This window comes from Macaca mulatta, chromosome 17, assembly GCF_049350105.2.
Source record: "Macaca mulatta isolate MMU2019108-1 chromosome 17, T2T-MMU8v2.0, whole genome shotgun sequence".
Lineage (NCBI taxonomy): Eukaryota > Metazoa > Chordata > Mammalia > Primates > Cercopithecidae > Macaca > Macaca mulatta.
In genome coordinates, this window is record NC_133422.1 from 107,318,154 (window position 1) to 107,344,449 (window position 26,296).

Sequence of the window (26,296 nt, forward strand, 5' to 3'; positions counted from 1 at the left end):
GCCCGGCCCATTTAATGAATTACTCCCAAATAACAGGCATTTGAGAGAAACACACAGTTGGGAGGTCGATCTGAATTTTCCTTTCAACACAGAAGTTGTTTCCACGCCAGCCCTGCGAGGTTGCCGCCCCCTCTCTGCTGGCAGACTTTGTGGCTGGGCGTGTTCTTCAGGAAGGGCCTGGCCCTGGGACCTGGTGATGCCCTTGAGACCAGGCTCCTCCTAAGCCCTCCACATGCCTGGGGAAGGCCACAGGCCCCTCCCTCGCATGGAGCTGCCCTTTCCCAAGACCGGGGTCCCATCCCGTGGGTGGGCTGCATCCCCTTCACCGTCCATAGCAGCCAGGGCTGGACGCAGCCGCGCTGCGCTGACAGACCCGGCATGGAGAACATTTAAGGTGGGGGTTGGGCGTGCCCTGGCACATTCTGCGCGTGATCGTGTATTTTTAATGACGCCAACACGTGCAAGGCGCCTCACTGAGCGTGTGGTTTCAGGAGCACGTTCGAAAGGTCTTCCAGAAGCAGGCGAGCATGGAGGAGGTGTTCCACCGCAGGCAGGCCAGCCTGAAGAAGCTGGCGGCCAGGCAGACGCGGCCCGTGCAGCCAGTGGCCCCCAGACCCGAGGCACTGGCAAAGTCGCCCTGCCCCTCCCCAGGTCTGTGTGGCTACCCCGTGCCCCAGGTGCTGTGGGACCCTCGGGGGAGCCCCGGGCGTTGAGAGCTTGGAGCATCTGAGGCAGCCACCTGCAAAAGCCGTCTCCGCACGCCTCCTCCCCTTCCACCTCCGGGCCCCAGTTCAGGGCCTGAGGGCCGGCTCCTGCCACCCCTCGCCCACGTTTATAAATGGAGTTTTGTCAGGACCCGGCCACACACATCTTGTAGGCATTGTTTGTGGCTGCTTTTCCACGAGGCTGGCAGGGTTCCGTGGTCTCAGTGAAGCCCACGTGGCCCAAAACTGAAAACGCAGAGTTCCCACGGAGGAACCACCTCCGGCTTTCCCAGCTCCAGCCTCTCCGCAGTCTGTACTTTCCCAGTGCTATTGCCAAACAACGTTCCTCACACGTGGCCCAGACTCTGGGCTCCCGGAGCCCTGAAGAGCCACGTCCACGCACCTCAGTCCGGCCCACATTGCCGGTCCCAAACCTGCCCTCTACGCCAAGCCGGGTGCCGCCCCATTTCCCAGAGACTTTCCTGCCACCTCCCTGTCTCAAAACGAACCCTCTTCCCATCCTTGCTGGTTTCTCACACACGAACCCACGAGGCGAGCTGCCGCCCCAGCTTTGGTGAAAGTCAGCTGTGAATCTCGGGGGCCCTGGTTGGCCAGGCTCTTGCCTTCCTGTACTGGGTCCCAGGCGACCTTATTTTCTGCCTGTTGGGAGTTCTCCCAGGCTGGAGCCCACAGGCACTGTGTCCCCATGGGCTGTGGGAAGATGGGGTGACTCAGGGCAGCGAGACCCCATGGTCCTCCCCCTTCTGACACCACTGCCTATGGCCTCAGAGGCCACGTCCTGCCCTCTCCTTGGGGCCTTTTCCCGCTGGGCGCACGTCCCGTCTCCAGAGGGTCGGGGAGACTTCATGCCCCACTCCCCTTCTTCCCAACAGGCATTCGGCGAGGCTCGGAGAACTCCAGCTCCGAGGGCGGTGCGCTGCGGAGAGGGCCCTACCGGAGGGCCAAGGTGAGGCTTGCCCGTGACAACCCCGCCGTCCACACCCTCCTTCTTGGTTCACGCCAGGCCTGGTTCTCCGCCTGGCCCCCTCCCAGGCGCGGCCCAGCTGCCTGGCCAGCTCCCCATCGTGGGAGCCCAGCCCTATCCCCAGACGGGAACCAGTGGGCTCTGGCCTTGAGAGTTGGCCCTTGAGGCTGTGTCCCGCCTTTCAGACCTGACACTGTTCTTCTCCCCAGAGTGAGATAAGTGAGAGCCGGCAGGGCCGCGGCTCCGCAGGGGAGGAGGAGGAGAGCCTGGCCATCCTGCGCAGGTAGGTGCGCTGCCCTTCTGGCCTCACAGGGGCCCTCCGACCACAGCCTGAACCACCAGGTGCCGTCGGGCACTCAAGTGGACGCCTCACAGATAAAAGGCTGGTGTAGAAGTCATTGTGGTTCTTACTTTTGCACCAACCGATACCCAGAGGGCCTGCCGTGGCTCGAGCGTGTGTCCTGGTCCCCACCACGTGAAGCACACACATGCCGCACACGCACCACTGGGGGGATTCGGGAGGGAAGAGAGGGCGATGGCTGAATGCAAGAGTGAAGGGGCATCTCCACCCCAGCGAGAGCCTCCACCCTCCACTGCCATTCACAGGAGACACCACTCAAAGGCCCCAACCAGTGCCGGCCACAGCAGCAGCCACCAGCTGCTCAGGGCTCAGTGTGGCAGGCAGTGGTGCCAGGCAGCTGGTGTGGGGGACGGTATCGTCTCCAGCCCTCCTCTTCCTCTGGGATTCCTGGACCCTCAAATTCAGGGAGTGTTGTGCAAACAAAAGCAGTTCCCTTTCTTGGCTTCCTTCGCCTTCAAGAAAGACCTCACTCATGCAGGGCCAGGGAGTGCAGGTCCCCAGAGCAAAACTGGGAAGGAGCCAGACACCCCTGGGGCACGTGGGGCCTCCCAGAGGCCTCGAGGAACAGCAGGAGCCCCTTTGACCATCAAAACTCCAAAATCAGGGAAGAAGAAAAGGCTCTTCCTGACGTGCTGACAAGCAGGTGTCCGCAGGCGGCGTCCAAGTGACGCTGCGGGGTTGGGAGATGGAGCAAAATTGGGAATTACAGTAAACCTAACCTGGTGTGAAGCTCAGTCTGTCACCTCCGGCTTCTGATGGAAACTGGTGAAGCAGGATGGGGGACGGGGGAGTTGCCAAGAAGCTTCCAGGCAGATGATTGTCCAGAGGAGGGTCCAGGCAGGCTCCATAAGGTTGGACAGAGGAGGGTCCAGGCAGAGCAATGTCCACACAGAGGAGGGTCCAGGCAGAGCAATGTCCACACGGAGGAGGGTCCAGGCTGAGGAACGTCCACACGGAGGAGGGTCCAGGCTGAGGAACGTCCACACGGAGGAGGGTCCAGGCTGAGGGGCGTCCACACGGAGGAGGGTCCAGGCTGAGGGGCGTCCACACGGAGGAGGGTCCAGGCTGAGGAACGTCCACACGGAGGAGGGTCCAGGCTGAGGGACGTCCACACGGAGGAGCAGCAAGTGCTCAGCCCTGAGACGCAGAAGGAGTGGCCCTCGGCCGGCAGTTCCTGGGTTGTGAGAGGGAGTCCCGAGCCCTCTTGCTCCCCGCTCCTCTCCCCTGTGCCAAGGTGGGGGCCTCTGCGTTCCAACCGCTTGTTTTGGAATGAACTTGCTGAATAACCTCAACCCAGGACCAGCCCCCTGGCTCCAGTTTCTGTGTATTACATAAGCAGCCGGGGCCGCAGGCTGCTGAAAGATGCTCACACCAGCAACAAGACCTGCACAGCCAGCTTGTGCGCCCTCCCCTTCCGGATCCAGTGCGGCGGGTGCTGGGCCACTCCCTAGACAACCACTGCCCACCTGCTGGGTGTGAGGGTGTGGGCAGGGGGCAGCTCTGGCGATGCCAGGCCCCCGCCCTGGCCACACGGGCCCACACATACCCACCACGGGGAAGGCTGATCACGGGCCCACATATACCCACCACGAGGAAGGCTCAGGGAGGCCGGGCGGCGGGCGGGTGTCGTCTTGGCAGAAGAGACTAGGGTGGATTCTAGGAATGGATCCGAGGGGTGGGATGACTCGCCCATGAGCATGAGGAACTGAGCTCATTTTGAGCAGGTGGGACCCAAAAGCCCAGGAGGCGGGGTGGGGAATCCCTCCTACCAGGAGTGTGTGCCAGGCCAGGGCAAGACAGTGATGGCCGGTCTGGGAACCAGGTAGGGTCCAGCCGCCGTCTGCAGGGTCTGAGGCTGCGAGCTGGGAGGGGAGCCCCAGTGAGCATCCAGCCCATGGGCTTCGGGTTGACGCCAGTTCCCTCTCGCTGGGCAGGCCATCATTCCGGGTGGCACCTGTGAGACTGCGGAGCAGACCATTCCTGCCCTCCCAGTGCTAACCTTTTTTGCTCTCCACATGACCTGCCACCAGGCACGTGATGAGCGAGCTCCTGGACACAGAACGGGCCTACGTGGAGGAGCTGCTGTGCGTCCTGGAGGTGAGGCTGGACTTGGGGAGGGCCGACCGCCACGTGGGCTCACCTGCACTACCTGGTGGGGCTTCCTCTGACAACTGCTGCTCAGAGCTGCGCTGCTGGCCGCCAAATGCACGTGAAAGGGCGTCCACAGCAGCCTGGTCACAGCAGCCCCAGACGGGGAGCCCCTCAGGGCCTATCAGCAAGACACGGACCAGGCAGCTCAGGGGGTCCGCACAGGGGACCAGGCAGCTCAGGGGATCCGCACAGGGGACCAGGCAGCTCAGGGGGTCCGCGCAGGGGACCAGGCAGCTCAGGGGGTCCGCGCAGGGGACCAGGCAGCTCAGGGGGTCCGCGCAGGGGACCAGGCAGCTCAGGGGGTCCGCGCAGGGGACCAGGCAGCTCAGGGGGTCCGCGCAGGGGACCAGGCAGCTCAGGGGGTCCGCGCAGGGGACCAGGCAGCTCAGGGGGTCCGCGCAGGGGACCAGGCAGCTCAGGGGGTCCGCGCAGGGGACCAGGCAGCTCAGGGGGTCCGCGCAGGGGACCAGGCAGCTCAGGGGGTCCGCGCAGGGGACCAGGCAGCTCAGGGGGTCCGCGCAGGGGACCAGGCAGCTCAGGGGGTCCGCGCAGGGGACCAGGCAGCTCAGGGGGTCCGCGCAGGGGACCAGGCAGCTCAGGGGGTCCGCGCAGGGGACCAGGCAGCTCAGGGGGTCCGCGCAGGGGACCAGGCAGCTCAGGGGGTCCGCGCAGGGGACCAGGCAGCTCAGGGGGTCCGCGCAGGGGACCAGGCAGCTCAGGGGGTCCGCGCAGGGGACCAGGCAGCTCAGGGGGTCCGCGCAGGGGACCAGGCAGCTCAGGGGGTCCGCGCAGGGGACCAGGCAGCTCAGGGGGTCCGCGCAGGGGACCAGGCAGCTCAGGGGGTCCGCGCAGGGGACCAGGCAGCTCAGGGGGTCCGCGCAGGGGACCAGGCAGCTCAGGGGGTCCGCGCAGGGGACCAGGCAGCTCAGGGGGTTTGCACAGGGGACAAGGCAGCTCAGGGGGTCCGCACAGGGGACCAGGCAGCTCAGGGGGTCCGCACAGGGGACCAGGCAGCTCAGGGGGTTTGCACAGGGGACAAGGCAGCTCAGGGGGTCCACACAGAGGACAAATGTAGTAACAAGAAAGAGGAGCTGACACATAACAGATGCACGAACCACACACAGATTGTCGCAAACACAGGCCACAGGGTGCATGCGGTTCCCGGCACAGAGCACTCCAGGGCAAGCAAAACTGGTTTGGGGTGGGAGGCCGATTAGGGGTGACCTTGGCAGTGGGCTGTTGCCGGGGTGAGTCTGATGTGAGTGGTGGTCACCTGAGTGTAGATGGGTGTCTGATTCACCCAGTGTGCACAGGTGGTGATCACCTGAGTGTAGACAGAGTGTGCAGAGGTGGTGGTCACCTGAGTGTAGACAGGTGTCTGATTCACCGAGTGTGCACAGGTGGTGATCACCTGAGTGTAGACAGTGAGTGTGCAGAGGTGGTGGTCACCTGAGTATAGACGGGTGTCTGATTCACCGAGTGTGCACAAGTGGTGGTCACTTGAGTGTAGACAGAAGATTTGCACCCTCTGTTTCAGTTACAGCTGAATCATAAAAGGTTTAAAGCGAGAAGGGTAGAACCTCCACCCCTTTCCCCCAAATTGGTGCTGTTCATAATACTTTTGCTTTGGTGGATGCCTGTCCAGATAACTGTCTTAGAAATCACCTGAGAATAAAGAGGAAGGGACGGCCTGGCCCACAGATGAGCCTGATGCTGTGGGTGGGCTGCAGCTCAGGACCCCCACTGACCTCTGCTCTGTCCCTGCAGGGCTACGCCGCGGAGATGGATAACCCACTGATGGCTCACCTCCTGTCAACAGGCCTTCACAACAAGAAGGATGTTTTGTTTGGAAACATGGAGGAAATCTATCACTTCCACAACAGGTGGGCCCTTCCCCTCGACACAGGCAGGCACCCATGATCTCTCGCGGCTAATGATGCTGGCTTCAGGGGGCTGGAACGGGGGGTGCGAGCCATGCCTGACTGGGAAGGGGCGCCCAAGGGGTGGACTCAGAGGCACAGGCATGAGTGTGGGTACATGGGGCAGTCTCTGAGTGCCCACGTGGCTCCGTGCCTGGTGGTTGCGCCCAGGCAGCCGAGTTGTAAGTGAGCCACCAGCCGTGAAGAGAAGGCTCTGAGCCCCCCAAGTGCACCATTTTGTGGTGCAGGAAATGGGACCTGCCCGCCCCTCATCCCCTCCTCATCCTGCTGGGCAAGTGGAAGCTGGAACCCCCTCCCAGGTGTGCATTCAGCCCTTTGGAGGTCACGAAGGCCACACCACATGGCAAGTCCTGTTTTGTTCCCAAGCTCTTGAAAAGGACAGCAAACTAGGCATTCCCTACTCGTCACGGGGGCTGCTTGTCCCCCGAGCGACCCGTGGCCTCTCCAGTGCGGGGGGTGTGTCTGGCCCCTTGTTCTCCACTCCTCTGAGCTGTTTGGCTGCTTTAACAGTTGTGGAGAGCTCATGGGAAGGTGTAGGGTGGGCATGCAGTGCGGAGTGCCAGGGAGGCTGCAGTGGACGGCCCCTGCTGCGTGTCCTGGAGGGAGCCCATGTGAGTGGCTCCCACGTGGCTATGTGCATGGGGACCAGCGTACCCCACTGGCCATGGGAATCGCCAGTGCTTGGGACGTGGTTCTGACACCTGCTTCTTGCCCCCTGCCGTGATCGTCACCTCACCTGCCACTTAGGAGGAGGCAGCAGGTCCGCAGTTGACCACCAAGAAGACTTCCACGTCCACGGAGATTGGGCAGAACCTCAGTGTCCCTTAGTATCTGTCCTCATGGCCCCCCGGGTCTCGGCCAGTCCTGCACACAGGGGTCCCCACAGCTTTAAGCTTAGTGTTCATGCCCCGAATCCGTCCCCCAGACGGTTTACCCCTCTGGCCAGACTTCCTCCAGGGGACAGATGTAAGTCAGAAACGAAAGGGAAACAGCCCAGGAGCCTGGGGATCGTGCTGCCTAGGGCCAGGACTCAGGGTGTGTCTGCAGAGAACCCACAGACCCACGGCCAGTTATGGGGGCGGCGCCTCCAGGGCCCTGAAGGGTCCCATCTCTGTCTTTGCCTGTAGCCCTGTGAGCCACGTGTGTGCTGAGGGAAAAGCAGCTCTCTCCAACTTCTGTCTGCAGCCAAGGCCAGAAATATAAGGAGCCTCAGCCTGGGGCTGCACCTGCTGGCACCTGAGAGCTTGGTGCTCAGGACAGGCGTGGCTGCCACATCCCCAAGTCGTGCAGGGCGTTGTTGCCACATACAGAGCAAGGCATAAAAGGCTTCTGAGAAATGATGTCTGTCCATTTGTCACCGGTGCCACGCGACTCGGTCTTTCATACTACTTAAAAACCTTCCTTGTCTAGGATATTCCTCAGGGAGCTGGAAAACTACATCGACTGCCCAGAACTGGTTGGAAGATGCTTTCTGGAGAGGGTATGTGGTGCTTTGATGTATATTTTGTCACAGCTTCTCAAAATTACTGAATAATGACTTCAGATTCTACTGCAAGTTCCCATTCTAACCAACTGAAATCACAGAATGCGAATGTTTTCAATTTGGCTGAGATAAAATGATGCTCCTGTACCCCAGAACCTCCTGTACCCCAGAACCTCCTGAACCCCAGAACCTCCTGAACCCCAGAACCTCCTGTACCCCAGAACCTCCTGTGTTCCCAGAACCTCCTGTACCCCCAGAACCTCCTGTACCCCAGAACCTCCTGTACCCCAGAACCTCCTGTACCCCAGAACCTCCTGTGTTCCCAGAACCTCCTGTACCCCAGAACCTCCTGTACCACAGAACCTCCTGTACCCCAGAACCTCCTGTGCTCCCAGAACCTCCTGTACCCCAGAACCTCCTGTACCCCAGAACCTCCTGTACCCCAGAACCTCTTGAACCCCAGAACCTCCTGTACCCCAGAACCTCCTGTGTTCCCAGAACCTCCTGTACCACAGAACCTCCTGTACCCCAGAACCTCCTGTGTTCCCAGAACCTCCTGTACCCCAGAACCTCCTGAACCCCAGAACCTCCTGTACCCCAGAACCTCCTGTACCCCAGGACCTCCTCTACCCCAGGACCTCCTGTACCCCAGAACCTCCTGTACCCCAGAACCTCCTGTGTTCCCAGAACCTCCTGTGCTCCCAGAACCTCCTGTACCCCAGAACCTCCTGAACCCCAGAACCTCCTGTACCCCAGAACCTGCTGTACCCCAGAACCTCCTGAACCCCAGAACCTCCTGTACCCCAGAACCTCCTGTACCCCAGAACCTCCTGTGTTCCCAGAACCTCCTGTACCACAGAACCTCCTGTACCCCAGAACCTCCTGTGTTCCCAGAACCTCCTGTGCTCCCAGAACCTCCTGTACCCCAGAACCTCCTGAACCCCAGAACCTCCTGTACCCCAGAACCTCCTGAACCCCAGAACCTCCTGTACCCCAGAACCTCCTGTGTTCCCAGAACCTCCTGTACCCCAGAACCTCCTGTACCCCAGAACCTCCTGAACCCCAGAACCTCCTGTACCCCAGAACCTCCTGTGTTCCCAGAACCTCCTGAACCCCAGAACCTCCTGTGCTCCCAGAACCTCCTGTGCTCCCAGAACCTCCTGTACCCCAGAACCTCCTGTGTTCCCAGAACCTCCTGAACCCCCAGAACCTCAACCCCCAGAACCTCCTGAACCCCAGAACCTCCTGTACCCCAGAACCTCCTGAACCCCAGAACTTCCTGTACCCCAGAACCTCCTGTACCCCAGAACCTCCTGTGTTCCCAGAACCTCCTGTACCACAGAACCTCCTGTACCCCAGAACCTCCTGTACCCCAGAACCTCCTGTACAACAGAACCTCCTGTGTTCCCAGAACCTCCTGTACCACAGAACCTCCTGTACCCCAGAACCTCCAGAACCCCAGAACCTCCTGTACCCCAGAACCTCCTGTACCCCAGAACCTCCTGTGTTCCCAGAACCTCCTCTACCACAGAACCTCCTGTACCCCAGAACCTCCTGAACCCCAGAACCTCCTGTACCACAGAACCTCCTGTACCCCAGGACCTCCTGTACCACAGAACCTCCTGTGTTCCCAGAACCTCCTGAACCCCAGAACCTCCTGTACCACAGAACCTCCTGTACCCCAGAACCTCCTGTGTTCCCAGAACCTCCTGAACCCCAGAACCTCCTGAACCCCAGAACCTCCTGTGCTCCCAGAACCTCCTGTACCCCAGAACCTCCTGTGCCCCAGAACCTCCTATACCCCAGAACCTCCTGTACCACAGAACCTCCTGTACCCCAGGACCTCCTGTACCACAGAACCTCCTGTGTTCCCAGAACCTCCTGAACCCCAGAACCTCCTGTACCACAGAACCTCCTGTACCCCAGAACCTCCTGTGTTCCCAGAACCTCCTGAACCCCAGAACCTCCTGAACCCCAGAACCTCCTGTGCTCCCAGAACCTCCTGTACCCCAGAACCTCCTGTGCCCCAGAACCTCCTATACCCCAGAACCTCCTGTACCACAGAACCTCCTGTACCCCAGGACCTCCTGTACCACAGAACCTCCTGTGTTCCCAGAACCTCCTGAACCCCAGAACCTCCTGTACCACAGAACCTCCTGTACCACAGAACCTCCTGTGTTCCCAGAACCTCCTGTACCCCAGAACCTCCTGTACCACAGAACCTCCTGTGTTCCCAGAACCTCCTGTACCCCAGAACCTCCTGTACCACAGAACCTCCTGTGCTCCCAGAACCTCCTGAACCCCAGAACCTCCTGTACCCCAGAACCTCCTGTACCCCAGAACCTCCTGAACCCCAGAACCTCCTGTGCTCCGAGAACCTCCTGAACCCCAGAACCTCCTGTACCCCAGAACCTCCTGTACCCCAGAACCTCCTGAACCCCAGAACCTCCTGTGCTCCCAGAACCTCCTGAACCCCAGAACCTCCTGTACCCCAGAACCTCCTGAACCCCAGAACCTCCTGAACCCCAGAACCTCCTGTACCACAGAGCCTCCTGAACCCCAGAACCTCCTGAACCCCAGAACCTCCTGTGTTCCCAGAACCTCCTGAACCCCAGAACCTCCTGTACCACAGAACCTCCTGTACCCCAGAACCTCCTGAACCCCAGAACCTCCTGTACCACAGAACCTCCTGTACCCCAGAACCTCCTGAACCCCAGAACCTCCTGTACCCCAGAACCTCCTGAACCCGAGAACCTCCTGTACCCCAGAACCTCCTGTACCACAGAACCTCCTGTGTTCCCAGAACCTCCTGAACCCCAGAACCTCCTGTACCACAGAACCTCCTGTACCCCAGAACCTCCTGTGTTCCCAGAACCTCCTGTACCCCAGAACCTCCTGTACCCCAGAACCTCAACCCCCAGAACCTCCTGTACCCCAGAACCTCCTGTACCCCAGAACCTCAACCCCCAGAACCTCCTGTACCCCAGAACCTCCTGTACCCCAGAACCTCAACCCCCAGAACCTCCTGTACCCCAGAACCTCCTGTACCCCAGAACCTCAACCCCCAGAACCTCCTGTACCCCAGAACGTCCTGAACCCCAGAACCTCCTGAACCCCAGAACCTCCTGTGCTCCCAGAACCTCCTGAACCCCAGAACCTCCTGTACCCCAGAACCTCCTGTGTTCCCAGAACCTCCTGAACCCCAGAACCTCCTGTACCCCAGAACCTCCTGTACCCCAGAACCTCCTGTGTTCCCAGAACCTCCTGAACCCCAGAACCTCCTGTACCCCAGAACCTCCTGTGTTCCCAGAACCTCCTGAACCCCAGAACCTCCTGTACCCCAGAACCTCCTGTACCCCAGAACCTCCTGTGTTCCCAGAACCTCCTGAACCCCAGAACCTCCTGTACCACAGAACCTCCTGTACCCCAGAACCTCCTGTACCCCAGAACCTCCTGTGTTCCCAGAACCTCCTGTACCCCAGAACCTCCTGTACCCCAGAACCTCAACCCCCAGAACCTCCTGTACCCCAGAACCTCCTGAACCCCAGAACCTCCTGTACCCCAGAACCTCCTGTGTTCCCATAACCTCCTGTACCCCAGAACCTCCTGTACCCCAGAACCTCAACCCCCAGAACCTCCTGTACCCCAGAACCTCCTGAACCCCAGAACCTCCTGAACCCCAGAACCTCCTGTACCCCAGAACCTCCTGAACCCCAGAACCTCCTGTACCCCAGAACGTCCTGTGCTCCCAGAACCTCCTGTACCCCAGAACCTCCTGTACCCCAGAACTTCCTGTACCCCAGAACCTCCTGTGCTCCCAGAACCTCCTGAACCCCAGAACCTCCTGTGCTCCCAGAACCTCCTGAACCTCCAGAACGTCCTAAACCCCCAGAACCTCCTGTGCCCCCAGAACCTCATGAACCCCAGAACCTCAACCCCCAGAACCTCCAGTACCTCCAAAACCTCCTGAACCCCCAGCACCTCCTGTGCCCCCATAACCTCATTAACCTCCTGTGCCCTTAGAAACTTCTGAGCCCTGTGCCCTAAAACCATTTGTGCCCCTAGAACCATCTGTGCTCTAGAGGCACCCGGGAGCACTTACACTTCACAGTGGGGCTAGGGTCTGTGTTTTGCTGAATAACAGGTAATTTATAAAACTGCCAGAGAAAATGCTAGAAGTTCTGTTATATAAACAAATCAACAAACCACACCATAAACGGCCTTCTAAGAATGGCTGCGGTGGAACCCCATCTCCACTCCACGCCTGTGCTCTGGGAAGTCAGCGGGGAAGGGAGCCCCATGAATGGAGGGCAGGCCCCCCAGCGGAGCCCGGGAGCCAGTGCCGGCCCTCGGAAGCTGTGAGGCGAGCAGCAGTGCCTCGCAGGGCTGGGAAGACGCTGTGTGATGTGGTGCCTGTCCCTTGGTGCAGATGGAGGATTTCCAGATCTACGAGAAGTACTGTCAGAACAAGCCCCGCTCCGAGAGCCTGTGGAGACAGTGCTCCGACTGCCCGTTCTTCCAGGTTTGTCCCCGGACCTTCCTTCAGAACGTTACCCCTTTTCCTAGCCGACTCCTGCGGAATAATAAAAGTTGTGCAAACCAAAGGCTCTGGCTTGGTTCCAGGAATGCCAGAGGAAGCTGGACCACAAGCTGAGCCTGGACTCCTACCTGCTGAAGCCGGTGCAGAGGATCACCAAGTACCAGCTGCTGCTCAAGGTGGGCTCCGCAGCAACCGTGGTCCGGCCTCCCCAGGCACCCGCTGGCCAGGTCTCTGTGCCACCCTGGGGCCCCGTCCCCATCGCGTCCTGCCCCTCCCAGGCCAAGGGCACCTCCTCCAAGCCTGTGCTGAGGCTGGGATACCTTTCGAGGTCCTACTGTGCGCCGCTGTTAGGGGTGCTGAGGACGCAGGTGAGCAGACGAGTCCCCGTCCCCGTGGGTTTCCACACAGCCCGGCCCGCACGGGATTCTGTGTGATGTGCTGACCCGTCCCTCCAGGGTGGAACCGTGCCTGGATTATCTGGCACACAGCAGGGATGTGGGCGGCCTAGGCTGGGGATTCCAGCTATGAGTGTGCTACGTGGGCGCCTCTAACCTTCAGGCAGGGAACTGCAGCTCCGTGCCTTTGGCCAGGGTTAGGGTGGCGAGAGGAAACTCCCCGGAAACTCCCCGGGGAGCAGGTGCGAGGGGTTTGCACCTGGGCATCAGGGTGGCAAGAGGGAGCTCCCTGGGAGCAGGTGTGAGGGATTTGTACCTGGGCATTAGGGTGGCAGGAGGGAGCTGCCCGGGAGCAGGTGCGAGGGATTTGTACCTGGGCATTAGGGTGGCAGGAGGGAGCTGCCCGGGAGCAGGTGTGAGGGGTTTGCACCTGGGCATTAGGGTGGCAGGAGGGAGCTGCCCGGGAGCAGGTGTGAGGGGTTTGTACCTGGGCATTAGGGTGGCGGGAGGGAGCTCCCCGGGAGCAGGTGTGAGGGGTTTGCACCTAGGCATTAGGGTGGCAGGAGGGAGCTCCCCGGGGAGCAGGTGCCAAGGGTCTGCACCTGGCAGGGGCTCTGCCCCCTCTGCAGCACCACTCAGTCTGTCCTGGCTGCAGGACGGCGGGCATAGCAGCTCCCTACAGACCAGGGGAGGGTGAGCAGCATCCCTGCCTCATGCCAAGCTCCTGAGGGGTCTGTTCTGGGGGAGCCAGAGCTCTGCGTGTCCTGACAGTTGCTTCACCCCGTGCACCTCAGGAAATGCTGAAATACAGCAAGAACTGCGAGGGGGCTGAGGACCTGCAGGAGGCGCTGAGCTCCATCCTGGGCATCCTGAAGGCCGTGAATGACTCCATGCACCTCATTGCCATCACCGGCTATGACGTAAGGCGCCCAGACGCCCAGCCTTCCCCACCACCTCCACGGAATATGCCAGGCCAGCAACTTGGCGGCCTCCCTGCACACTCCCCACGCTTTGGTGTGAATGTGCAGGTTCTGAGCAGGAGGTCTGGGGTGGTCCCTAGGTAAGCCCACTCCCAGGCCCTGTAGCCGGGTCCACAGACCCCACTGGGCTCTCTGGGGCGTGGAGAAAATCAGGAAGCGTCCCCTGCTTGGAGGGCACACATCTCCAGCAGGAAAGCAGCTCAGCCCTTCCTCCTTGTCTTCTCCTGGGGAGGAGGCGTGGCTCGGAGCAGACGTGACGTCTGTTTCCTGGGCTGCGATTTGCAGGCTGGTGACTTAGAGCAAGTAGCCCCCGAAGGCAGATGTCACTTTCCCCACAGAGCCCCACGTCAGGTCAGCTTGTTCATCTTTTGTCCCCCTCTTTATGTCCCCCCAGCCTCATTCTCAGGGTTTGTTTGTTTTAGGTAATAGAGTTTATTAATTGCAGCAGTTTTGGGTTTGTGAGATAACTGAGTGTAAATCAGAGGCCCTGAGGCTTCCCCTAGTGTTGACATCCAGCATGGGTGCCACACCGGCCACACGTGGTGAACCAGCACCGATGCTGATTACTGACTGAGGGCTGTTCCCCTCAGAGCTCACTCTGGGTGCTGCACGTTCTGCAGTCTGGACAGGCGTGTGGCGTCCTGCACGCAGTGCTAGAGTATCACACAGAGCAGCTTCACTGTCCTAGAAGCCCACGTGCCCCACCAGTCCCTCCCTCCTCCCCCAGCCCCTGGCACCCGCTGACCCGTCACGGTCTCCATGAGCTGGCCTTTCCCGGGACGCCCTGCAGTGGGAATCCCACCGTGGGTGGGCTTTGCAAAACGGCTGCTTTCACTTGGTGATGTGCTCCCGTGACCCCACGCCCATCCCGTTCCTAACACGCCCTGCTTTCTCTCGGTGATGTGCTCCCGTGGCCCCACGCCCATCCCGTTCCTAACACGCCCCTGCTGTCGCACATTTAGGGGAATCTCGGCGACCTGGGCAAGCTGCTGATGCAGGGCTCGTTCAGCGTCTGGACCGACCACAAGAGGGGCCACACCAAGGTGAAGGAGCTGGCCAGGTTCAAGCCCATGCAGCGGCACCTGTTCCTGCACGAGAAGGCGGTGCTCTTCTGTAAGAAGCGGGAGGAGAACGGGGAGGGGTACGAGAAAGCCCCCTCCTACAGCTACAAGCAGTCCTTAAACGTAAGTGAGGCCGGGTCCACTGCAGCAGCTCCTGGCCAGAGACCCCGATGGGAGGAAATCTGTAACTGGGTCCCTGTTGCCACAGACCTTGGTCTGAGGCGGCCACGCTGACACCCAGCTCTCATCCTTAGGTATGGGGGTGGGGGATTCTGCCATTCTTAGCCCCCGTCCCCAAAGTATTTCCATTGTTTCGTGCCTGCACCAACACCTTTTTAAAACAAGGCGGTGGGTCCGCTGTGGGCGCGAACCCCGTCTCCGCTCTCTGCTGGCAGATGGCTGCCGTCGGCATTACGGAGAATGTGAAGGGAGATGCTAAGAAGTTCGAGATCTGGTACAACGCGCGTGAGGAGGTCTACATCGTCCAGGTGGGCCACCCACCCTGCCCCTGGCCTCTTCCACATTGTCAGGAACCGTTTCTCACGGGAACCAGTGCTAGAATCTGCCATGAAGTTGCATCAAGGCCAGGAGCAGCCACTGTGCGCTTCAGGGTCCTCCCCTGGGCTGTGTTCACCCTGAGCTGGACCCAGGATGAAATTCGGGGAAAAGTACACATCAGAGGGGGTGCTGCGAGGAAATGGGCTCGTCCTCCCCAGGGGAGCTCGTGCGTCCCTGGACAGCGCAAGTGTGCGGACACGTCCAGCATGCAGGGCCGATTCTCACGGTGGAGAGGGTGCTGTGCCCTGAGTGCCAGACACAGCTCTTCAGTCAGTCCTGTGCGTGGGGCGCAGAGGGTCCCTCAGCCCGGGGCCAGCCTGCGGTGCTTCCCTCGTCTCCCATCACACGCAGCCATCTGACCTTTGACTCCTAAGATTATCCTTGGATGTTCTGAGAGTGAAACCAAAGTGTGTTTCCTCAGGGGCCTGAGTACTCACCTCCTGGCGTTTCTTTTGGGGAAACAGGCACCAACTCCTGAGATTAAGGCCGCGTGGGTGAATGAAATTCGGAAAGTGCTGACCAGCCAGCTGCAGGCTTGTCGAGGTGAGGCTGTCTTCAAGCCATCATTTTCCCGTAGCTTCCTCTCCAGGTGCATTTTTACATGTGTTCAACCGCACAGTCCCCGTGTGTGCAAGGCGCCTTGGCGCTGAAGTAAAGACGCTCATTCATGTGGTTTGTCTGCTCCCTCCTCGCAGAAGCCAGCCAGCACCGGGCGCTGGAGCAGTCGCAGAGCCTGCCCCTGCCGGCCCCGACCAGCACCAGGTGAGGACAGACACGGCGCCACAGGCCTGCGTTTATGGAGCACTCCGAGTGGGGGATTTGCACGCCAGGGTCCTCGGCCTCTGTCAGTGGGACCCCATGATTACTGGGGTTTCCTTGAGGCCCCTGGTGTTGATGTGCTCATGGGTCAGTCCCAGAGGGTGCACTTCCTAGACGTGTGCCTCTGGCAATGCCCGCCGCTCTCCAGCTCTTCCCGGGCTGGGCTGTTCCACGGCACGGCAGTGTCCAGATCACGGCCACACCCCCGCATTCCTGATCCTGAGACACTGGGTGCCCAGTGGGGACCCGGTGCTGATGGCCCAGCACGTGTGTGGGCACAGTTCAGACTCCAACCCTGACTGTGGCTTCGTCGTGTCTCTTCTGCCCTTGTTTTTTCTTTATTTTATTCATCACTTATTTTTTTCACTTGAGCCTGTTTCTTATGTAAGCTTCCTTTAATCATTGATGAAACAGGACACAGACACGGCCTAAAAAATAATCCATAGAACAGTAGTTTTCAAAAAGAAGCACCCCCTGCCAACCCCCGCCCCCGCCGAGAAAACAAACCTCCTACTTTGGAGTGAGTAGGGTGGGCGCCTGCTCTCCTCCAGCCTGTCCGGGTTCCCGGGCGCGGTGGCTCAAGCCTGTAATCCCAGCACTTTGGGAGGCCGAGGCGGGTGGATCACGAGGTCAGGAGATCGAGACCATCCTGGCTAACACGGTGAAACCCCGTCTCTACTAAAAAGTATAAAAAACTAGCTGGGCGAGGTGGCGGCGCCTGTAGTCCCAGCTACTCGGGAGGCTGAGGCAGGAGAATGACAGGAACCCGGGAGGCGGAGCTTGCAGTGAGCTGAGATCCAGCCACTGCACTCCAGCCTGGGCGACAGAGCGAGACTCCGTCTCAAAAAAAAAAACAGAAACACGTGCAGGAGATGCTGCTTTAGGATCAGGCTGGGAGCTCAGAGATAGCTGAATGCCTCAGGTCCTCAGCGCGTTTTGAAAAACTAACCAGACAACACACTGTTTCTTTTTTGATTTGTCTGATGTCATCAGTCCCTCGAGAGGAAACTCAAGGAACCTCAAAAAGCTGGAAGAAAGGAAAACAGACCCCCTGAGCCTGGAGGGATATGTCAGCTCAGCACCACTGCCAAAGCCCCCCGAAAAGGGCAAAGGTGGGTGTGTGCAGGGACCAGGCCTCACGTGGAGGCCTCACATGGAGCTGCTCACGGAGTGCTCACTGTGTCCGAGAAACACGCGCTTCCTGCAGCGTGAAGAAGGTTTGCAGAGCGTTCAGGGCCCCTTGCTCCCCCCTTAACAGAGCCCTAGGACCTCACAGAAGAGCCCTCCCTCTCCGTTGCTCTGCACCCCTGTGTCAGCAAGGTCAGCCCCAGAAACAGCCCCGGCCCAGACCCAGCGTGCAACCCGGAGCCGCCCTGGGCCCTCCCCGCAGCAGCTGGACCCGCCTCCACGCCGGGTTGCGATGCTCTCTGCATAGTTTCTTTCTCTTCTTTCATAGATGACACGGTCACTAGCTCTGCCTCAGAAAGCTCTGCGCTTTCCAGAAAGCGCTTTACCCTGCAGGGCTTTGCTAACCTCAAAGGTCAGAAAGGTAAAAGTAGCACCTGCCCGAAACCCACCCTCACCGTGGTGGCATCTGTCATGCATCGTGTGTGACCATTCGTGCCTCCTTCATCACAAGGGCGGCCACGCAAAAGCGTTTCTTTCCACCCAGTCACGTATTCACTGACGCTGTGTCTCACACACAGACACCCAGTTATCCTTTAGGGGTGGCTTTCCTTTGGAAAAATGAAGGCGAGCTTTTCAAATGGAGGCTCGCTCAGAAACGGGAGCTGTACTTGGCTTTCCAGGCTCCCCTCCTTCCTCTCCCTGCACCCCAACCCCCGCCTTCTCCCGCCTTCTCAGGTGAGTTCCCTGCAGGGTGCTGACCTTTCCGGCTGCGTGGCTCTGCTCTGCCCAGTGACAGAGGCCGCTCAGCCATCTTCTGGGGCATCCGCTTGTGAACAGGGCCGACGGGACCCTTGAGACAGAGACGTCTAACGCCCTGCTCACCTGCGAGAGCTCCGTGCTGGGAAATACATGGCGGGGGAATGGGCCCAGGAGGCCCCGGAGGCCCTGGAAGCCGGCCCTGCGTGCAGGCAGCTCTTCTGGGTGGACAAGGGCTCTTTCCAGAGAATTAGGAGTGTTTTCCAATTTATAAAAATGCTTTTAAGTTGGCCTGAAACTTGAAACAAACAAATGAACAACAGATTCTGGTGCTGCAAACTCTGCTAGCGCAGAACTGAGAAAACATCCCTAGAGACGGCCCCTGAAAGGACGCCTCTGAGTGCCGCAGCCCCACTCCCGCTCCCTCCCGGCCCCTCCTGCACCGCGCGGCCCCTCGGCTCCCTGCATTTTGCTCACAGAAGCTCCTTTCTCATCAGTGGAAAGGGGCCGCAACGTGGGTGTCCCCTCCCGGCACAAGCGTGGGTCAGCCTCCTCGCCGCCTCCCTCCATCCCTCACGCTCTCTCTCCGGTTGTATTTCTGCCTCCTCCTCCTCTCTGCCGTTCCTCACTCTCTCTCTCCGGTTGTATTTCTGCCTCCTCCTCCTCTTGCAGCTTCTCCTACCAGTCCTGACAAAAAAGCCAAGCGGCACGAAGTAAAGAGCGACCCGACTCCTTTTGGTTTGCGAGGTAGAGTGGCACCCTCGGGCACGGCACCCGCTCTGCGTCGGCAGGAAGCGCGGCCCAGCTGCTGTCGGGTGGCCGTGAAGGCCACCTAAGGGGGAAGCTCGTGTGGGTCTCTGTGCTCCAGAGGCAGACACGTGGTTGTGTTCAGTGTGCGATGCTCTGGCGACAGGTCCTTGAGGACAGCACGCCTCTCAGCCGACTCCTCACAGCAGGTCTGTCCGGAGCCTGTGGGACTGCCCACCCCGTCAGTGGCTGCCGGCCACGGCTGTTGCGCTGGTCACCCAGCCGTGCTGGTGGAGCTGGGTGGGGTCTCACTGCCCAGTGGCTGCTGTCGGCTATAGAGCACCCCGTTTCCCGCCCTCCCTGCAGCACAGTTTGCCCCGACACTTCCTGCTGGGAACACAGAGCAACTGGCGGCCGACCCAGACCCTCCTTTCCTGGGGCCGGCAAGGCCGAGCTCCCTGTGGAACCTGACCTCTCTTTGTGTCCTGCTTCCCTTACATTCTGAGGGTGAAAACTGCCCTGAGAAGTCCAGAGACCTCCCCTGACCCGCTGAGGACCCTCAAGTGCAGGGAGGGGGCCTCATGTTTGCAATCTTGAGTTTTCAAATAATTTGCAAAGGTTCCCAGGGGTGTAGGCACAACCAGCCTCCCCATCCCACCCGCCTGCAGAGCCTCCTCACGTGGCACTGCCAGCCCCACAGAGCCAGGCAGAAGCTTTGGCCACCCTGGGTGTGAGTTCAGAGGCAGGGAGCTGGCCCGGCGTTCCTGACCATCTTGCCTGCAAGTGGGTGGACGCCCGGCTCGTTGCTTTGAGGCCCCAGGAGGCCCCAGGAGCTTGGGAGAAGGGAGCCATTTCCCCATTGGCAGTCTCCCGGGAGAGGCTACTCTTGTCTGTTAAGCCTTCTCTGCTTGTGACCTGCAGCCGGCAGAGCCGGTCCCTGGTGGAGAAGGTGGGCCAGGCTGGCCCTGTGGGCCAAACGCCGCTTCTGCTGTACTTTGGCCAAGCTTAGCCTCCACTTCCGTCTCCTCGTCCGTGAATGAGACGGTGCAGCCTGGCAGGGTCTCTAGGAAGCCAGTGTGGTGTTGAAGCCGGGCCACTGCCCATGGGTCATTCTGCCATAGTCGGTGGCAGTGATCCTGGGTGGCCTGGGGCGCTGCCCAGCGCCCGCTCCCCGAGCCCTGCAGGTGGTGACTCCATTGAGCAAAGGCCGATGGCTGTTGTACAGAACAGAGGGTACCGTCCTGGCCATCACCCAGCCTCCTGCCTTCACACAGAATTCCCCATCTCCTGGGGCAGTGCCACTGGCCTGGCCTGTGGGTGCCCGCTCCCAAGTGCTGCCGTTCCCATCACGGTCAGACCTCTCCGTTTCGCTGCTGGCCTCCCCCGCGCCCTATTCCAACACGGCCCGCAGAGAGGCTCTGGGGAGCACTAAGCACCCACAGCCAGGGCAGCTCAAGAATCCCTTTGTGTGTCTGGTGGCACCAGGGCAGAGTCGCTTGGGTGTCACCCTGCACAGGCCGGCCTCGCTGTCCCGTGGAGAGGTTCGTGTGTGAGGTCCTACCCGGGCCACGCTGGCTCCTCTGCACACACAGCAGCCACCCTTTTTTTGTTCCGACTGTCCTCAATCAGATTTTTGGTTCTATCTGGCCAGAGGCCCCAGGTGTGGTCCCTCAGAGTGACTGGGGGCCTGGACAGGGAGGGCACGCTGGCAGCCAGACCCTACAGGCCAGTCCCTGCTGCTGTAGAGGAGGCAGCTGGGCCTCCATCCTGTGCTATGTCTCAGCCTCCCTTGCTGGGGGCAGCTGCAGGTACACTCAGGAGGCCACGCCGCAGGTCCGCAACCGGAAAATCAGTCCTCAATTCTCACACAGATGCAGGCCTGGTGTGTTGCCTGGAAGGCTCAGCTACCTCCAGCTGTGACCCCAAGAAGGCAAAGCACTCGGGTGGAGTGGAGGGAGCGGCTCCATGCTCTGCTGGCTGACAGTGGTGCCCAGGCCCAGCTCCCTTCTCTACACAGACAGCAGAGGCCCGCTTAGCACCGGCTTTTGCTTGCCAGTGCAGACACTGTCAGCCATTGGAACTGGCCTGCAAGACAGCTTGCCGTGGCCGCTTTGCAGGCACAGGGCACACGGGCATTCGCGCATGCAGCTCCTCTGTCCTTCCCATGCCCCGCACCCTCCATCGCAAGGAAGCATTTGCTTCCAGTGGCACCAAATAGGATTTGGAACCAGTTTGTGCCCAAACTCAAATCCCATTAGCATCTGCTTTTTTCCCTGGAGTGCGTGTGTCCTGCCTTGGTGCATTTGGCACCAGGTGGGATGCGCTGGGCCTGCTGCCCGGTTGCTGCCTTTGCGTGTTTATTCAGCCGCGAGGACGTCTCCCATCTCCCCCACATGGGAAAGGCAGGTGCCGTCCTCTGGGCCCCTGGCAGGAGGAACATTGTGGGCGGGGGGGGACATGTGTGGTCCCAAGTCTGGAAGAAACTCCTTCCTCTTCTCCCTCTTGGAGCTGCGTGGCCAGTGGGAGCCCATCTCCGCCACGGCACCTGCGTGGCCTCAGCCTTCTGGTTTGGTGCCGCTGTGCCAGGGGCTACTCTCTTGCCAGTGGGGACCATAGCCCTCGGTATCCCATAGATCAAGGGCGTCGGGCCCTCTCAGTGAGCCTCAGTTGTTGCTTTTAGACACTGCTTCCCGGTTCGCTCTGCTAGGTGTTGAACATGACCGTGGCACTCACTGGAAACACCTGCCCTGGGGGGGCATCTGCGGCAGGCAGGCCGCTTCCCTCCTGGCTGAGGGGCACTGCCCTGCCTGACAAGGGCGTGGCTTCCCCAGGGCCTGGGGATTGAGGTCTCCCACAGGGTAGCCCAGCAACTGGAAGCAGATGCTCTGAAACCCTGAAACGTGTCAGGCATTCTGGAAGTCTGTAGGGGTGTCCTGCTCAGCTCTTTATGAACCCGGGAAGATGACGGGCTGTGTTGGGGCCCACGGTGCACATCTCAGGGGGTCTGTGGGACTTAGGTGACCCCACCTCAGATGGATGCAGACAGCAGCTCATCACCAGGGGGTCCCTCACGAGTTCTGTCTCTCTCAGGTTGGAGCAAAACTTCCCACTCACTGGAGGCACCTGAGGACGACGGGGGCTGGTCAAGTGCAGAAGAGCAGGTTAACTCGTCCGACGCCGAGGAGGACGGCGGGCTGGGCCTCAAGAAGCTGGTAACCGAGGCCTCCCTGCGGGCACTTGGGATGGGGGCTGCCCTCCGGGGATTGGGGTGCTTCTGGCAGGTCCCCCCAGGCCTGGGTCTTAGGGGCAGCCCCAGCTCCTCCTAACCCTGGAAGGTCCCCCGGGGCCTGGGTCTTAGGGGCAGCCTCAGCTCCTCCTGACTCTGGAAGGTCCACCCGGGCCTGGGTCTTAGGGGCAGCCCCAGCTCCTCCTAACCCTGGAAGGTCCACCCGGGCCTAGGTCTTAGGGGCAGCCCCAGCTCCTCCTAACCCTGGAAGGTCCCCCGGGGCCTGGGTCTTAAGGGCAGCCTCAGCTCCTCCTGACTCTGGAAGGTCCACCCGGGCCTGGGTCTTAGGGGCAGCCCCAGCTCCTCCTAACACTGGAAGGTCTACCTGGGCCTGGGTCTTAGGACACAGCCCCAGCTCCTCCTAGCTCCTCTATCTCAGTGGCACTTTGTGATTCTGGGTTAATTTCCAGGTGCCCACCCAGCCTCCTGTAGAGCCCACTCATGGGTACACCTTCCTCAGAGGAGACAGTCCCCACCGCACTACCCTTTATGTCATAGAACGCTGAGCCTTCCTAACTATACACACAACTCTCTCTCATTTCGTAAGAAAATGGAACTGCTAAGCATTTGAAACAATATTCACTGTTAATGTTAGAAGCAAGAAAAAGCTGCCATGTGTTAATCATTCCAGTGAGGGTTACACCAAGAAGTGTCTGTTGCACCTTCTGTGCTGTGCCTGGTCCACGCACCAAGGCTGGAGGTGCAAAGGGGACAGGTCCCGGAGGCTCTGGAAGGGCAGAGAAGCCAGGCATGGAAGGGTAGGGAGGGCCCTCAGGGTCGCCAGCCTCTCCCACAGAGACAGCACAAAGGAAGGCCTAGGTGTGAGAACAGATGTGGGGGACACAGAGGCGGAGGCCACATGGCAGGAGGGGAAACAGGCTGGTGGACCAGGGTGCACGGGGCCTGGAGAGAGATTTGGATCTCATTCTTTGGATGATCCTGGAGTGTGGGGAGTGATCCTGGCTACTCTGGGCACCACAGGGGCAGGAGCCAGTACAGGCCACTGGGTGAGGGCAGGCAGCCCAGTCACCGTCCTCCTGCTCCAGGCCCTGCAGCCGGCAGCAGCCCTCCTCAGCCCACCGCACACAGCACCAGGAGGCTGTGAATCTCCCCACTCTGTAGGAACAGCTGCCGCTTTGCGGTTCCCCATTCCCCAGGGGAACGTGTCCCATGACATCTGTGCAGCCTCCGCTGTGTGCCAGGCACAGTTCTAGGCCCTGGAGACAAAGCAGAAACAGCACAGACAGGAACCTCCGCTCTCACAGCGAGGAGAGAAGAGGAGTGAGGCTTGGGGAGGTTGGGCAGGACAGCTGTGGGGGGAGAGGGAGGACAGAGGGGGGGCGAGTCGGGGAGTGCCAAGGAAGGCCTCAGCAAAGCAGCATGGAAATAAGACCCGAAGGCAGGGAAGTGCCCTCCGGGAGGTGCGTGTGCAGGTGCAGAGGCCCTGGGGTCGGGAGCTCTGTGTGGAGACCAGCGTGAGGTTGGGGCAGCTGGGCCCAAGGACAGATTCACAGACGCTTCCCATCCCCTCTGACGTGGTCATGACCTGCGGCGTAGCCTCCTCCTGAGGCTGGAGCCCTTCCCCTGAGCCGGCCATGGCCAGGAGCTCCCACGGGGCAGGGCACTAAGGACCAGTTCTCCGCCTGGCTGCTGTGGGGCTGATGCTGCCTGTGCCCCTGCCCGTCTCCCACCAGGTTCCCGGTAAATACACGGTCGTGGCGGACCACGAGAAGGGAGGCCCTGACGCGCTGGTCGTGAGGAGCGGGGACGTGGTGGAGCTGGTGCAGCAGGGCGACGAGGGCCTTTGGTAAGACCCCGTGCTCACCCCCGGACTGCCCCGCACGTGGCCGCTGCTGACCCTCGCCCTTTGCAGGTACGTCAGGGACCCGACCACTGGCAAGGAGGGCTGGGTGCCGGCCAGCAGCCTGTCTGTCCAGCTCGGCCCGTCCGGCTCGGCCCAGTGCCTGAGCAGCTCAGGTAAGGCCCACGTGCCCCGAGCCCACCCGTGACGCTGCCAAGGGCCCGTGTGCGAGGAAGCTGCTCCGCGTGCCCCGGAGAGCAGACGCCGAAGCCTGTCCCCGCCTCATGTCCCCGCAGAGTCGAGCCCGGGGTCGGCCGTGCTGAGCAACTCGTCCAGCTGCAGCGAGGGCGGCCAGGCCCCCTTCTCCGACCTGCAGGGGTAGCGCCGCGCAGTGTGGGCGCAGGAGACCCGCGCGCTGTCTGGGGCTGCCGCTGCGAGGGCTGGCGCGGCGTGGGGAGGGCGCAGTGCCCCCGGACGTCCCGAGGAAGGGGCACCTCACCGCCCCGACCCAGAGCGCCTGGCCGTGCGGGCTGCAGAGGACCCCTCCGGGGCAGAGGCTGGTTCCGCGGAAGACCCCGGACCCCTGGGACTTCCTCGGAGACTCCAGAGCCCACAGAGGACGGGCCGCAGGGAACAGCCCCGGGCAGGAGGCGTCGGGCAGCGGCATCTCCTGGCTCCACCTGCTGCTTCTGCCTCCGGACGGTGCTCCCAGGGGACGGGCAGACCACGGTGGAGCGGCTTCGGCAGACGTGGATGATTGACAGTGGCCTGAGGAGAGCGGGGTGTGGGAACTCTTTATCTTTTACAAGTTTTAGGATTTTTTTTTAAGCAGGGATCAATCCCGTGGCCATTTTTTGTGGTACTTTGGCCTCAATTCTTTACCAGGAATCACTGTGTTTACATGAAATGACAATTTGATACTGTATTTGATAGAAAACTATTTTTTGTTACCGGGGTTTACATAGAAGCACGCTGTTTATACCATTAAATGACTTTGGGGGACTCTCCCGTGGGAACGGATGCCACTCCCTGAAGCTCCCTGGTCACAGGTGGGTGAAAACGTGTCCCTGGGTGACATCAGGTGGTGTCTGCACCACCAAAAGCGGTTAGAAGCCAAGGAGATTCCTTTACCTACCTAGGGTTCATTTTCAAAAGAAAATTTAAACTATAATTTAAACAATTAACCTTCTTTTCTACAAAAAAAAAAAAAATGCAGGGACTTGATTTTTTTAAAGAGCTTCACTGAATTAGGATATTTTTATTGCTTTTAAAGAAAATGCGAAGATGCAGTTTCTGCAGGGTGTCGCGTGGACCAGTGCTGCTGACCATAGCTCAGAGAGCCCTGCCCCTGCCTCACTGCACGGCAGCCTCCTCGGAGGCCACACCTCCACTCCCCTCGCCACGCACCCCCTGCCTCCCACCCAGGTCCACCTGCCACCTGGTGACCCCCTTGAGTACAGAAGTGTTAGTGGGGAGAGTATTTTATTCAAGTCACAGCAGAACTGGAAAGAAAACCTCTCCTGCTTTACCCTTCTTGTGTTTCAGAAACAGATTCTGTTCTTTTAAAGCCTTTTCGGTGTCTAGTCTGCAGATGTTTTTGTATGTGTGCACCTCTGACCATGTGTGTACGTGTGTGTCTTGCTGGAGAGGACGTATTCGCTGTCCCCGTGCTGCTGGACGTGCCGCCTCACAGCCTCACGGGTCCCAGCCCCAGCCCAGTGGAGGTGGGCGTGGCTGCATTCCCCTCACGTTTCCCTCCGGGTGGCTTGCAGCTGTCACTGGCCAGACCTCCAGGGTGCGGAATCAAACAGGAAGCGTGCAGAGACTCGGTAGCTTTTCCTCTGATGTGTAAGTTATTTGGAACGTGCTGTGCAGGCGCGGTGCCTCCGTCTCATCGCGCAGCTGCGCGCCCTTGTGTGACCCTCCCCATAAAGGCACTTTACAGCTTCATGTTTCATCCACTGTCACTTTTTTTAAACTGCTGATGTAAATGGAATTTTAAAAGCAGAGTTCTTTATTGTATGGATGAAGTCTGAATAAATATCAGTAACTCCTGCCATCTGCCTTTGTCTGTCAAGACACAGAACGTCTTAGCGGTCAGGGTTTCCAGGGCTGCAGTGCGCCGTGCTTGCACATGGCAAGTCACTGTTGGGATGGAAAAGAAGCCTGCGGTGAGCAGGGCCCAGGGTGCAGCTCAGGCACCAAGCAACCCCTTTGCTTTCTTCTGTAAGACAGCGATGATGACAAAACAGCAACAAGGTTGTGAGTGTCGGAAACGCAAAGGCAGCGGAGGAAGCATAGAGGAACCATTACAGAATCACAATGCAGCTGATACGCTCCAGACCAGAAAACGGAGCATAAAGAGAGGGTATTGATCCAGTAGAAGAAGGGAAGGGTGGAGAAAGGGGACAGCATGGTGAACAGGAAACAACATATGACGGAAGACACAGCCCAGATGTGTCTGACTCACAACAGACATGATCATCTTACGCTGGCCTCCTGGAAGAGCCTCAGATCAGACGTGGCAAGTCACTGCTTAGAGACCATCAAGCAAAATTATATAAAGATTGAAGATTTAAAATAAAAGAAGACAGAACAGAC

The 26,296-nt window shown here is 60.0% G+C and overlaps 1 protein-coding gene across 15 annotated transcripts in view; it reads left to right on the top strand.

The window, feature by feature from the left end:
* Positions 1 to 25,754, top strand: part of MCF2L (MCF.2 cell line derived transforming sequence like) — a 206,896-nt gene extending 181,142 nt beyond the window's left edge. For 13 of the 15 annotated variants that reach the window (XM_077974078.1, XM_077974084.1, XM_077974083.1 and 10 more), the window contains 18 exons: positions 492 to 651; positions 1,598 to 1,671; positions 1,899 to 1,972; positions 4,081 to 4,147; positions 5,969 to 6,084; positions 7,552 to 7,621; positions 12,054 to 12,146; positions 12,248 to 12,340; positions 13,354 to 13,479; positions 14,502 to 14,723; positions 14,996 to 15,088; positions 15,623 to 15,701; positions 15,854 to 15,920; positions 16,971 to 17,089; positions 21,699 to 21,820; positions 23,589 to 23,701; positions 23,768 to 23,871; positions 23,992 to 25,754. In XM_077974078.1, the coding sequence (XP_077830204.1) occupies positions 492 to 651; positions 1,598 to 1,671; positions 1,899 to 1,972; positions 4,081 to 4,147; positions 5,969 to 6,084; positions 7,552 to 7,621; positions 12,054 to 12,146; positions 12,248 to 12,340; positions 13,354 to 13,479; positions 14,502 to 14,723; positions 14,996 to 15,088; positions 15,623 to 15,701; positions 15,854 to 15,920; positions 16,971 to 17,089; positions 21,699 to 21,820; positions 23,589 to 23,701; positions 23,768 to 23,871; positions 23,992 to 24,077 (1,878 nt within the window). In that variant the 3' untranslated portion in view covers positions 24,078 to 25,754. Of the gene's footprint in view, positions 1 to 491; positions 652 to 1,597; positions 1,672 to 1,898; positions 1,973 to 4,080; positions 4,148 to 5,968; positions 6,085 to 7,551; positions 7,622 to 12,053; positions 12,147 to 12,247; positions 12,341 to 13,353; positions 13,480 to 14,501; positions 14,724 to 14,995; positions 15,089 to 15,622; positions 15,702 to 15,853; positions 15,921 to 16,970; positions 17,090 to 17,433; positions 17,527 to 18,533; positions 18,609 to 21,698; positions 21,821 to 23,588; positions 23,702 to 23,767; positions 23,872 to 23,991 lie in introns of all 15 variants that reach the window. The other 2 variants (XM_015121484.3, XM_028837353.2) reach the window with 2 other exon arrangements.
* Positions 25,755 to 26,296: the final 542 nt, after the last annotated feature.